The 14,633-nt window shown below is 40.5% G+C and overlaps 1 protein-coding gene across 2 annotated transcripts in view; it reads left to right on the top strand.

The window, feature by feature from the left end:
• The window catches only part of NCAM2 (neural cell adhesion molecule 2), a 582,026-nt gene that overhangs the window by 303,249 nt on the left and 264,144 nt on the right, over positions 1-14,633 (top strand). For both annotated transcript variants that reach the window (XM_030579736.1, XM_030579747.1), the window contains exon 2: positions 13,918-13,992. In XM_030579736.1, coding sequence (XP_030435596.1) covers positions 13,918-13,992 — 75 coding nt within the window. The remainder of the gene's footprint in view (positions 1-13,917; positions 13,993-14,633) is intronic.

The following is a 14,633-nucleotide window of genomic DNA, read 5'->3' as shown; positions in this document are numbered from 1 at the left end:
CTGCTGAATTAATCCTAGAAATGAGTCAATGGTTCAGATAAAAGTAAGAACCAACTAGATGATTTGTCCTAAATTCAAAGTTATTTGGAAACATCTAATGTATAAAAAACTGAGTTAACATTTAACAATTCCTTTCTACATCCCAGTTTAACCTAGGATGCAGAATGGAAATAAAATATCCCAAAAAACCAACAACAGCTATCAACCACAGATTCTTTTTATGTTCCTAACTATACTAAAACCAGAAAGCAATAGAAATCTCAGGAAGGGGGCCTGATTTTTTACAACAATCACCAAATTATTATTTTTTAGTTTAAGCATATGAATTTTGTTTATTTAACTTAAACTCAGAGTACTTAAAGTACTACATGGCTTGAAAAAGGATTGAAAAAGCCAGGGACAATATGAAGAATGAAATTTAAAATAGCAATGAAAGGGATGAAGCTTGATACTTATAATAAAATGTTATCATTAACTTCTTCATGCTCCATCATAAGTCCTATTGGGATGAAAAGTTGGAATGTAATAGTTTTCTAAAAGCAAAAACATGCCATTTATATAAGCCCTAGTTAATATTTAAGACAAAGTTGAGATCAGTGGACTTATGCCGTCAGGGAATTTGACCTATGTGCGTGCTTAAAGGGGACATTCCTCCTTTTGACTGATATCTCATAGTCACTGTAATAGTGTGTAGCTGTCCCTCCCCAGTCTCGGAGGGATGCCAAACTCACTTGGTCTCGGGTCCCTCTCCAGGCAAGGTTTATTGGGGGATTAGCAGTCTAATGCCCTGGCCCATTAGGCAGGAAGAAGCAGCAAGTAGTCCAGGGCTCTGGTCTCTGCCAGGCAGAGCACCAAACAGTCTACTGAGCTCAGGCCCTCAGGCAGGGCAGAGCAACAACATGTCTGTGGGCTCAGGCCTTTAGACGGTTTGGTACTCCACCCTGCCTAAGTGTTCAGGGCAGTCCGACATCCTAGTTCTGGCAGACAGCAGACAGACTCAGGCCTGGTGGAATGAAATTTTTTTTCAAGTTGTCGAGTGGCCTTAGGGGTGAATGGCCAATAGATCTGTGTAGTTATAGATTCACCAACCTTTCCCCTTCATCAATCTACCCCCACCATTCCCAACAAAACCCTCTGAAAGGATCCCCTGATAATATGCTCTCTGATGGGCAAACTCCCCAAATCCTGCCCCCTCTCTTGTCTGGTGGAGCTGCACTACGTCTGCTGGCCTACTTATGTGGGTCTGGAGTATTGAAGTATTTTTAATTGAGATCCTGCAGTCAGACCATATCATGACTCAAGATAGAGAAGAGTTAGGATTCTGTTGTACTGAATAGAACAGAAATTCTTTATTCAGGCCACTGAACTCAGAGACCTTCTCTTTAGCAAACAGACTAATTAAAAACACAGCCTTTGTTGCCAATTAAAATAGCTAGGGTCTCCCATCAGTCCTGGCCTGGATCTTGTAGTCATGGAAGTGACTACTGAATAGTTATTCGGTGGTACAGATGAGCTTAACCTCTCCCTGTACTTAACAGAACACATGGACCCACTGTCAAACTCTTCCTTGGGTGTGACTATATAATTAAAACCAAAACAAAATCCTTGGATAACTGAATGTAAACTTCATCTCAGGCTTCCTTCTGGAGTTTGACTAGGGAATGCCCTTCACATCTTCCTTAGTTTCCTCTTGTATCAGTGTCACCCTGGAGGTTTCCCAAACCAGTTAACACATCAGAATCCTGCTACCCCATTGCAACTCTTCATCACTACTGACAGCATTGTACAGGAGAGAGATTGTATATCCCATCCAGGTTCCTCTCAAATTCTACTTTATTCACTGCTGTACAATGATAACTCCCTATGGCTGAGTGGGTATTTTGACTTCCTTCACTATTTCCCCACAGCAGTTGATGTTATGGTAGCAGTGTTTTTCACAGCATGTTCTCCTGAAAGTGGTGTGCCCAGGAATGCTCTGTCAATGTTCACTGGATTGCACTGTAATATCCTTGGAAACATGGGAAGAAGGAGTATTTTCTCAGAACCAGCAAGTAGCAAATGCTTGAATTCTGGTTTCTCTGTAACACGGTTATAAACATACCCTCTGCTGGCTTGAGTCTGTGGAACAGCTTAATTGACCTGATGGGCAAAGCATTCACTCCAGAGACCTTGAAACCAGTCTTGATACGAACTGTTGCCTGTAATTTAATTTATTAGTTGTTGATGTACAGCAATATCTTAAAAATATGCATGCTGCTGTATATTGGCATCATCAGGTTGCCTAATACCTTACATGTCTAAGTGGTTTCCGCTGAAATAAATTTGGATGAAATGTAAAACTTTTTGTGCTGTGCTGTCGCTTGACAATATTTTAATTTTAATTAAATGGCACACTCCAAATAAGTGATGAGCGAGCTTTGCTTAGCCTTATAATGGACTCTCTGCTTGACTACCTCATAAGCGCAGATTGCTAGACTAATCACTTAGACAATATTTTCCTGTTCTAATTTACATAAAGGAATATTTTTCTATTTCTATTTACATAAAGCAATGCCAGTAAAGGGCAATGTTGGCTAGGCTGTAAAAATGGGGCAGATGGTCTGATATTTTCCTATTTTGTAAATATTAAAGTACCATATGTAGAAACTGTGATTTCATTTTGATTTCAGAGATGTAGCTACTGTATCTCTATAGAGTTTTTTATTGGGTTTATGCTTAGAATTATAAATGTGATCAAGCATTTTTGCTAAAACTCTTAAGATAGAGAAGAGAGAGTACTATTTCAAAAGTATATTTCATTCTTGGAGGAAAAGCATCCCCTATTTTGGCTTTGACCTTTCATAGCACAGTATTATTTTCATAACCTATCTAGAACATATTACTTAATATACTGAAATTGCATAGTTCCATCAGAGTATGCTCTGTAACTAAACTCTCCAAACAGTGTTATTGAGATGGTAAGATATTTAATTCCTGAAGAAAATCAGCAAGACTGGAAGAATACCACACTATTAAATGTATATGAGGCTTGTGTGGAGGTAGAGTTGTGCTATACGTTTCTTCATGATTGGGTTATGCAGTGTAGTGTAACTTATCATGAGACTAGCTAACTTGCTTTTATACAGAGTTTGACTTAACTGAACCTAGGATTTACTTCCCACCACCTTTTGTAGTTATTATGGACAGGTTAATATAAAGAGGAATGCTTAGGGTACATCTTGGACTTCTGGATGATTTATTGCTTCTGTATACTATAACAAAAATACACATTCTACACTTGGTCTCGAACTCTTTTCCTTTTCTCCACAATGCATCTGTCAGATCGCATAGCTTCTTAACTGTCCATCTCGGGGGGCCTGCCTCATCTCCATGGATTGCAGGGATGAAGGGTAAAATTAGATCACAGTTCTAGGACTGACAGTTGTGTCAGAGCAAGAATCTGCTATTGGTAATGAAGCAGAAGATGTACCTATATTTGTGTCCCGCTCCTCGTTCCATGAACATCAGAACCATCTGCAAACCAGAACATTATTCTTTGGCTTAATAGGCATGATATGGAACTTTGTCACTGGCTGAGCAGGTAAGCCTCATGGTCGTTCAGGACCACTCCTGAGGAGCTCAACCAGTCTGGGTGAGAACATCTACACAGCCATTGCCTGATCCCACTTAGCAGAAAATGAGTAACTGTTCAGGCCTTGCACAATTCGCATTTGCTCTAGCTGCACAAGAGAGTGGTCAGTGGAAGCAGCTGCATCCTGAGAACTTAGGAAAATATAGTCACTTCATTTAGGTGCCTCATTAGGAAATGAACTCTTTTGCAAATCTGTCTGTAAAGGTATGTCCACACCACAGCCGACTGGGTGCCCCCTAGCCCAGGAAAACAAGCATGATCAAGCTAACACTCTAGAAATAGCAGCGTGGATATTGTGGCACAAGCAGCGGCATGGTCTAGATACCTGAATGCAAGCCTGTCCAATATCCTGAGTCTATACTTGGGCAGCTAGCCCATCCTGCTACAACCTCCACATGCCTATTTTTAGTGCACTAGCTTGAGCAGAATTAGAGCATATCTGTTTACCAAGGCTGAGAAGCATGTTCTCATCTGCAGTGTAGACATATGCAAAAGTAGGCATTGGTGACTCTTTTTTGGAATAAATGTATTCAAATGTTTTCTTCGGTTTCTTCCAGATGTAATACTTGCTTCTTAGTCTCAGAAGATAAATGTTTCTAGTGAAATGGTTTATTTATGATCTTTTCAGTGGGCATTTTTAACAATTTACTTCATTTTATTTCATTCCAGAGAAACTTAGTTTCATTCGTACTGTGTTCAGCACAATAGATAAGAGACAAACCTCTTTTCCTTGTTACTAACTATGGGTCTTCTGGCATATGAACTTGTATGTCTGTGATACCTCTGGACAAACCTTCTGATGTGCAGTAAGTGGGGAATTAAGCACATTAATTCCCATCCAATCCAATTTTGTGTTCCAAATCCAATTTTCATTTTATCATATTGAAAATGTATTATACTGAATATCACTTACTGGGCTTGTGTATGTGGTGGGCGGGCAGGAGGAGGCGGGCATTCGTTTGCTGTAACTTGACTTAGTCTACTATGAAAATGCCTGTGTACACACAACACAATTCCTTAAAGTGCATCAACTCCACATTTTTATTAAGGACTGTGGAGGCCTTTTTCAAAGTGTACTAAGTTTGATGCAAATTGAGTTAGTTCAGTCCATTGTTTATGTGCATGCAAAGCTGCCATAACACTAGTGTGGCAGCCCTCCAGCTGCTATCTCACACTGCTTTGTGAGTGTCTCGTACTAACCTGTCTGTTTACTTGTGTGCCCACCACTTCTCTAATATCAAGTTGACTGGATGTCCCCTCCCTCATTTCAAAACTGGCATGAAGCCAGAATTTGCCCTTTTGCTCCTAGATTCAACTGTTTCAATATTGCTACACTATTACTCCAGAAGCCTTTACACCATGTCTCGAGCAGCCACTTGGAGTCACGCTGAGACTCTAGATCTCTCTGTCTGGGGTGAAGTGTCAGTGCAGCAAGCTCTTGAAGCCAGTCACTGGAATAAATATGTATTGATGAAACCTCAGCATGTAAGTGTCTATCCTCACAATTTCTTCTATACTATACATCCGTTCTGGCTGCTGCACGCCTGCAATTATTTTTGGCAGTTGTGAACTAGGAGCCTTTTGAAGTCTCCACTCCCATCTTCCTCCCTCCCTCAGCCACATTCTCTGTTCTCTCTTCCCTATACTGGTTTTCAAAATGGTGGCTGCTCCCACCTGGCAATCTGCTTCTCTCTCCTAAAGCTCTGACTGTCAGCCATTTACAAGTCAATGCCATGGAGGGCACACACACATCTATCTATTTTCCTTTTCCTCTCCCCAGCTCGGCAAATGTTCCCCCTCAAACCCATTCACTTACTGAAAATGGCAGATGGCAGCATGGTGCCACTGCAATCTGTACCCCACCTCCCCTCCCACAGCATATTCAACTAGTGAAAACACACAGTTTATTGATTTAATGGTTCCAGGAAAAGGAGTTTGGTTAGTGTAATCAATTTACATGACATAGACAAGGGCATTGCATGCCCGTAAAGGTACTAAGGCTGCTGCTCTCTGCTGAAGTATATAGGCCCAGTAACAAGCATTCATATGGGAACAGAAGTTTACCTTAGGGATATCGTAGCTGTATAGCTCTTAATGGGTTTTCACAGACCTACATAGAGAGAGACTGGGGACTGGCTTCAATCAATCTGTGGAGAATCCAATCTGTTTTTCTCTGCACCATCAGCATGTCTGCAGGGGAGATAAGCAGAATTTAAGACAGATAAGTTGTTTTCATTTGATGAGGACATCCTGTAGGATAACAGAATAGTCATTGCCTCCAGTATACTTTGCAATTCTCTTCCTCTCCTACAGCTCTTCTGTGGGGTGGGGGGGACCATTCTGGTGAATTGCTTCCCTGCATATCTCACTGGTCTGCCTTAGCCTTTTTGAAAAGAGTTATTCTTTGCATCCTAGTCACCTGCCTCGATATAATGTCATCGAGAGTCAGGGCAGCATAAAGGGGATGCTGAGAGGATTATTATCCAACTTGCTCCCCAGCTGCCCCCTGCTAATCCCTTTGGCCCCACATAAGCACTTCCAAGGCACAGCAAAACAGCAAAAACAAACTAGGAATATAATTCCCATCTTCCCCACACCTAGCTTCCAAGGCACAACTGCAGACTCAAACAGTATATATTGCCAACCCCAAGATCCTATTCTAGCCCCCTCATCCACACCCTATCTGTGAGGTTCCTCCAAGACTGGCAAGAATCTCAGGGAGGGAAAATCAGAAATGCATCTTAAAAAAATGCTATCATAGCCTCCCTGAAATATGAACAATAACTGCTGCTTGTTGTTTTCTTTCCTACTCCCCCAGCCACAGTACCTGCAGCACCCAGACCCTCATGGACTGGGCCGTTATCAATGGCTGAGGGGGAAGGAATGGAGAATTCAGAATGCAATGTTCACAGATCTCATTGCAGACTCCCTTCTCCCCCAAATTGAATACAAGGGAGAAGTGGAGGTTGTATCTGAGGCTGAAGAGGGGAAAAAGACATATTTCTCCAGAGACAGTGTTGCCATGGCAAAGACACTGCAGAGAAAGACAGGAACATGCAGAGGCGACTCTGGAGGCAGTACAGAAGTAGAATATTCTTCTGCAGAGCGTACAGCTAGTGGACCCACAGACAATTCTGTGCCCTCAACTAGGACCCAGCCATGTTTTTCAGCTCCTGGACAAAACAAGGTCCTGGAAACACTAGCATATGTTCCCTGCTGTACCTCCGCAGCTGTGCTTCCAGAGGCCATTCCACTCCCTGGCCCTAGCTCAGGGCAGTGAGAATAATTGCAACTGGGATCCCAACTCTTTCAAGCCATTTTGTTCCCCTGATAACTTTGCGATCCGACACTCAATTCTAGAAGGGCTAAGAACAAGACAAGGCAGAGTCTTAGATGTTTTCTTGCCTGTGAATTTGAGCTTCATTTCCCCCATTGTTGTGTGCTACCTTCCACTGTGCTGTGTCACTTCAAAGCTGTGTTTCTTTGTTGTTTGAATTAAATGTGTATTTCTGGTTGTCATATAATTGTTTATGAATGATTGTAACAGGTTTTTTTTTAATTAGAAAATAAACATAAGTTTTGTGTAAATCATAGTTGTTTTTTTAAAAGACAATGGTATAAGCACAGGATAAAATAAGGATTGCCACAATGTGCCACTCCCAACATGCATAAGAGACAGTATTGCCCCTAATACATTCCCCCCATCACCTCCAGGATAACAGTTGGATTTACAACTTCTTTGTTGAGAGGCTGTGATTGAAAGAATGAGTAATAGGGATTCCTGACAGTATTGCCCTGGTTGTTTATGTTTTCTATTGCATGCTTTGCTGGCAGCTCAAACATTTGAAAAAGTTTCTGCATGTCGGACTCCCACCAATTGTTAAGACTTTCTCTCTTACACTCATTATACGCTGCAAAATTCAGCCTGTAAATATAATCTTGGGTGCAGCTTTCAGCCTATTCTATAAACAGTGCCACTTTCCTTTCAGACAGCAAATTGAACACACCACTGTCGTGCTGAAGCTACGGAGGCGATAGTAAAACAGTTCCTTCCTCCTGCCCAAATAGCCTGTGAGTAGCCAGGGAAGCACAGGATAAGCTAGGTCTCTCAGGATAACCAGGGCAATCTCCATATCATGAATGTCGATAGTGATGCTGGGGACAAATTTCTTTATTCATTAAGCAAAATTGAGCTGTTTTGTGAAAGATACTAGCACTGTGTACTTTCTCGACCACCCTACATCTATGGAGCACCTTGGAGAAGTATCCCTTTCTATATATAAACACTGAACCCTGATTCTGGGAGGAGGCAAATTGTAGGCACATGGGTCTCATCAGTTGCCCCAATGCAGTTTGTGAACCCCAGGCATTCAAAGACATCAGTAATCTCCTGAGCATTAAGCTTTATAACCTACTGCAAAAGTACCTTATGCATGGCATCACACACCTGTGTGACAATGGCCCCAGCAGACCTGAGGATTAAGTGTCAGGACCCCAGTATTGAAATCAGGCCCACCACAGCTGGGGAAGAGCTCTGTTTACCTTGAAAGCTTGTCTCTCTCACCGATAGAAGCTGGTTCAATAAAAGGTATTACCTCACCCACCTTGTCTCTAATATCTTGGGACTAATTGTTCCTGCTTTGAGCAGGGGATTGGACTAGATGACCTCCTGAGGCCCCTTCCAACCCTAATATTCTATGATTCTATGATATGGCTACAACCACAGTGCACGCAGTAACGGCCTCAACAGTCAATCTCCCTGGGCTGATTTACTTGATTATAGGCTGCTAATGTTCAAGGATGACCAGCTTCCAGATGGCAAAGACAACCCACTTCTCAACACGTAAAAGTGTGGCATGTTAGTACAACACCATTGTGGCTCTGGGGAAGCCCAAGCTATGGTGCTGCACTGCATGGAACTGATTCAGGAACAGCTTCCGTAGTAGCAATTGCTTAGTGTCATCCTCCTTTCTCCATTGTTGCTGCTACTGCTGGAGAAGCCACTGCTGCAGTCATAGCATCTGGTTGGTGCAATGAGCAAAGTCCAAAACTGAAGCCACACTGCTTCAAGAGCTCAGATAAAGCCCAAACAGCCTCTGAGTATTCACAGTTACTGGCATAATGCTACAGATCATTGCTGGGTCCATGCTGGCTGACAGCAATCCAGAAAAAAAAGGGAAATAGGGATAAGACAGCAGAATCATGAGATTTTTTTTTGGCTTTGACCCCAAGTTCCAGAATTACACTGGCTTCCACGTGGCTTCTCCTATGCATCCCATAATATGTATTGAGAAAAATCCCAGAATACGCATTGCTAAACAGTGAAGGAAAGTACTATGGGATATTCTCCCAGAATGTCATACCTTTAGTGTGCCTCAAACCCCTGATGTGTGTACACAATGATGCAAATTGAAAGGGAGAACAATCATCCCATGTGCACATTATTAGCATGGCCTAAGTATAGATCACCAACTAGTGCATGTCAACTCAATACAAATTAAGTGCCCTGTGTAGACAAGTCCATTATTAGCATTGCCTCATATATTTAAGACCTCATCCAGTAGACAATAGTTTACTTTATGTCTACACAAGGTCACGGAACCTGACTTTAAGGGAGGCCATCTGGTCATTATAGAGGTTATCTTATTGTTAACAAAAGGCAAGGGATCTGGGGGCAGGGAAGGGAAAAACAATGCAGTGCCATTTGCAGCTGGAAGCTGCACTCACCATTAGGAAACACATTCTCTTCATTCTGCAGACCAAAATGCTGGATTCTGGCTTTGCATAAACCTCCCTTACCACTGTCCTACATTAAACAGAAGTTATTCAAGCTGTAAACAAGAGTAATGTATGCATTTGGTAGTGCATAAGAGCCTACCAAGAACTGGATCCCATTGTACTAGGCACTGTGCAAACACACAATAAAAGACAGTCCATGCCATGAAGAGCTGATCGCTTAATGTATAACAGCAAGTGGTATGACATCATTCTGAGTGGCCTGTACTTGATAGTTTAATTTTATTTGGCTCTGATAAAACAACAACCAATAAAACTTGTTAGCCAAGGAAAAGGATGACAACTTTGAACTACAACCTCTTTGGTGATCTCTGACTGATGTTTGTTCTTCTGAGTAAAAACTTTTCCTTAACTGTGTAGGGTGTTGGCTGCTCCTGAAAACTACTCAGTTTATTCTCAAAGGTCAGTTGCTGTATTCTGGAGAAGGAGGGGAAATAGAATATCTAATGAAGAATTATGTACTGCAGCAACTGGGCATATTCCACAATGAATTGCAGTATAGTCATCCCAGCAATGAGCAAAGTAAGTGTTTAGGTTTTTTGGAGCAGCAGACATCGAGTTTAATTTTGAAAATGCACAAGAAAGGACACTTATAAAATTTGCAGACAATACGAAGCTCAGAGGGTTGCAAGTGCTTTGGAGGATAGGATTAAAATTTTAAATTATCTGGACAAACTGGAGAGATGGTCTGAAGTAAATAGGATGAAATTCAATAAAGACAAATGCAGGGATCAGCAAACTTTGGCACGCAGCCTGCCAGGGTAAGCCCCCAGCAGGCTGGGACGTTTGTTCACCTGCTGCGTCCGCAGGTTTGGAGGAGGGAGAAAAAATGTTCTTTTTAACCTCTAAGGAGAGGACAAGAAGCAATGGTCTTACATTGTAGCAAGGATGGTTTAGGTTGGACATTAGGAAAAAACGTCCTAATTGTCAGAGAATTAATTGCCTAGGGAAGTTATGGAATCTCCACATTGGGGATTTTTAAGAGCAGGTTGGACAAACAGCTGTCAGAGGTAGTCTAGATAATACTTAGTCCTGCCTTGAGTACAGCAGACTGGACTAGATAATCTCTCAAGGTCCCTTCCACTTCTATGATTCTATGCAATGAAACTTAAAAGGGAACTCTAAAAGAATGATTTAACATTTTAACATTAAGATAACTAATTCATCTCTTATTTACTGGGTCTTGTTTGTAGTCACATTTATAAACATATAGTGTTTTGATTTATTTTGTCAGATCAATAAGTCTCCTGGCCTCTTCAACAAACTGACCTTAAGTTTGTGTTCGTACAACACTGTCTGACTGTTTGTTTTTATGGAGGGTCAAACATTTATGGAGTGTCAGATGCAATATTTAGACTAGCATATAATTTAGCCTGAAATGGGCTGTGTGCTTGCTATTTTGGGGTTTGACCAGTTATGCTTTGAATATGTTGTTGTTATTTTAGTAATATTATTAATATAGTCGTCTTCTGTTATTGTGGGAGAGCTTTTGCGAAAAGATGGGGGAAGCACTCTGTACCTGAAAGCAGCTTTCTGGAGCTCCCATATTCACCCCATCATATAATTACAATACATTTCATACAAAGCATGTCATGTGAGATGTCATGTAAAAGGTCATGATCTGCTGAAACCCAGTGTTCTGTCCAAATATCTATATCATTAATGTTTATTAAGTTATGAGATTTTCCTGTTGATAGTTACTGAAATACTTTGTAATTTTGAGAGTCTCTACTGCTACACCATGATCCACTTCCAGGAAGGTGTTTAGTAACCATTAATCAAAAGGGGAGTTATAAGCAAGGGATTTACAATACTATAAGAGGGCTGCACAAGCATCACATAGTGGGAGATTGTTCAACCCTGTGACTCAGCAAAGTCCAACAGCACATGCTTGGGCTAATGTTTTCCAGGCACATGATCTGCGGATATAAAATAGGGGACAGTGGCATCATATTTTGGCCTTTCTCCTCCCCTCTCTGTGCTGCAAGCAACAAGAATGTTGAGAAGACAAAGACTTGAACTGAGGAGACTGGTCCCAGCATTAAAGGGGAAGCTTGTATATTAAGAACTGCAACATCTAGTGGGGTGAGAAAACTGCTTGATTTAAATAGTGCCAAGTCAAATGAGGTTTAGAGATTTAGACTGTTCACTTATCTTTTATTTTCTTTTGTAACTATCTTTGACCTTTTGTGCCTAAGACTTATAATCACTTAAAATCTATCTTTCTGTACTTAAGATATCTGTACTATATTTTACCTAAAACAGTGTGTTTTGCTTGAAGTGCTTGGGAAATCTCAGCTCAGTTTACAAAGGCTAGTGATCGTCCTCTCCACATGGAAGGAAGGATGGACTGGGTAATAAACATACACTGGTCTGGCTTCTGACCAGGGCATGGAATATTCCAGGGGTGCAAGTCTGGGGGGTTGATAGATTTGCTGGTGCCTTTCTCAGTTTTATGAATGGCTCAGGGAGCATTCATGCAATCTATCTGGGTTTGGGGTTGCACATGCTCTTGTACTGAGTGATAACAGTTCCCAGAGGGGTTTTCTGCATGTCACTAACATAGCATTGTGAGTGACAGCCCATGCTAGAGAGTTACGGAGGAGCAGCATTACCCCAGTCCCAAGTAGCATCCTGGAGATCCCGTCACAATGGGTTTGGCATCAGTCTGTGAAAATGGGCACACCTGAACTTATTCTGATGCCCTCAACAAAGAGATTCCATAGTTGAGGATCCCTCACAGAGAATATCCCAAGTCCAGCACTCAAGCATTTCATTCTTGTTCAGAACAACTGAATAAATTAAAAGTAGGTAAGTAGATAAAGACTTGTTATTCATTCAAAGTTTAGGGTAGGTTTTAGAAGAACTTTTGATTTGTAAGTGTTTTAGACCATTATTGCTGTTCTATGAAGAGGACCACTTTCTCTTACATTACATGGGTTATTAGTCTATAAATTCAAATGTGGTCTGTGTCTTTGCTTACTCAAGCCGTTTATGTAGAGATAGAACAGGTATTGCATAATTGTTTGGATTGTCTTTTATTGATGGTAATAGTTGCCTTATGGCACTATATTATATACAAAATACTCTTTCAAATCTGTTTTTGGGCTCCTGCTTTCATTTTTTATCCTGTAGTTAACAGCAGTACAGTCAGTACTAGACAAGGAGTTTTTCAAAGTATTATAAAATGTAACATGTTAATGGAAGAAAGAGATTTTATCATGTAAAATAATTTTGATAGTAATTCTCCCTACCCCCAACTGTCTTCTCAGGGTGCGTCTACAGTGCAAACAAGAACCTTCAGCTTGTCTGTGCCAGCTGACTCAGACTTGCTAGACTCAGACTGAAGTGCTGTTTAATTATAGTGTAGGTGGTTGGGCTCGGGCTAGAGTCTGTGATCTAGGACCATGTGTGTGGGGAAGGTCCCAGAGCTCGGACTTCAGCCCATGCCCAAATGTGTATGCCATAGTGTAACAACCCCTTAACCCCAGACCTGCAAGCCCAAGTCAGTTGGCACAGGCCAGCCATGGATGTTTAGTTCTAGTGTAGATATATTCTCTGACTCCCATGATAATGATGGGTCAAGGAGCTGGCGAGGTGAAATCTGTAGTCTATTTGGCCATCTTTAGCATTCACTGAACACAATGGTACTGATCATGGTTTTAAAGAAGTTCAGTTACTTCCACGCACCTGTGAGATAGATGAATCAATCATGTGTTTCAAGACTAAAAAAATGTTGAAAGGACACTATCTAATATTTTTAGAGCCCCAATCACCCTATAATTCTTGTGTTTATAATACATCAGAACTTTCTAAATAAAAATTCATTCCCTAAAGCCTTGGTTCTTTTCCATCTAGCTGATATTTTACTTTTTTCTGTTTCTAGTAGAACTTGAAATTAGTATGACTTTTTCTCTTAGTATTCCATTTTGGTGTGTGTGCATATGTAAGCCAAATTCTGTGTGCCAGACTGAGTTATGCAGATGCACCTACTTACTCTAGGATTCAGTAAGGCCCTGTGTTAATTGAATTACATCTCTGGAAAAAAGGGTTTCTTAGTTCATGTGTGCTTATGGTGCTGCATCTGCAATAAGCAGTGTGTAAAGTATGGTATTGCTTAGGTTCTTCATACAGAGAGGCTATGTATTTGAGAGGGTTTTGTGTGTGTGTGTGTGTGTGTGTGTGAGAGAGAGAGAGAGAGAGAGAGAGAGAGAGAGAGAAACTGAATACTTAGGATCTCCAGGGCATTCCCCATCAAGTTAACTTTACTGAGATGTTATAGTTTGCATCTAAAACATGATCTCTAACTTACTTTTAGATTTCTTTCCCTCCACTGCTATAAATACTCTATTTTGATGGGAGATACTATGTTTAGCAGGCACTCAATCTTTTTTGTGCAGTTTGTACAGTATATATCATACTATGTGTAGACAACTTTTAACTGATGTATGCAAAATATATTCATGCTGAATTTACATTGTATTTTTCAGCTCTTCTTCAAGTGACAATTTCACTTAGCAAAGTAGAGCTTAGTGTGGGCGAATCCAAATTCTTCACATGCACAGGTATGTATTTCATTATATCTCCAGGTATGTTTTCCTAAATTTTCAGATCACCCTTTTGCATAATTTGAATGCTATTAATTGGCTTAGAAATATTTATATATATAAAATATATTGTTTCAATATTTGCACTGAATTCTGGCTGCTTGCACGTTGTGTTAAATACCAAGTCCTGCTTGGCTTCACATAATGTGTTCTTTCAGTCTACAGACTGTTGATTTCAGATGCCAAACAGACTAAACCACTTATTTTGAAATTGATTTCTATTAGTATAAATTATTTATTTGTTATTTTTCTTTGCTTTATTAAAATAATTTTACTTGTCTAAACACTAGTATTAGAATGAATGTATACGATCATAATTGAATCATTTTTGGTAAATAGCTAATGAATACATTAGACATGGCATACTGCTCTAAAGTTACGTGAGTGACTGTTTCAGTATACAATAGAGCATATGTAACCTGAAAAGTTAGAATTATTTTTTTCTCATAAAATCAACTTTTTAGCCAGGGAAAGTTTTAGCAGTACTTTAGTAAACTTTGCCAAATAGTTTATTTCTCAAACATAGGACTTGAACCTGAAAAGTATTGAAAAAAAATTGTGCATCAAAGATGCTCTCGTGCACTTTGACAGGGATCTGT

This window comes from Gopherus evgoodei, chromosome 1, assembly GCF_007399415.2.
Source record: "Gopherus evgoodei ecotype Sinaloan lineage chromosome 1, rGopEvg1_v1.p, whole genome shotgun sequence".
Taxonomy (NCBI): Eukaryota; Metazoa; Chordata; order Testudines; family Testudinidae; genus Gopherus; species Gopherus evgoodei.
Note: the sequence above shows the minus strand (reverse complement) of the source record. Positions and strands in the feature narration are given on the sequence as shown.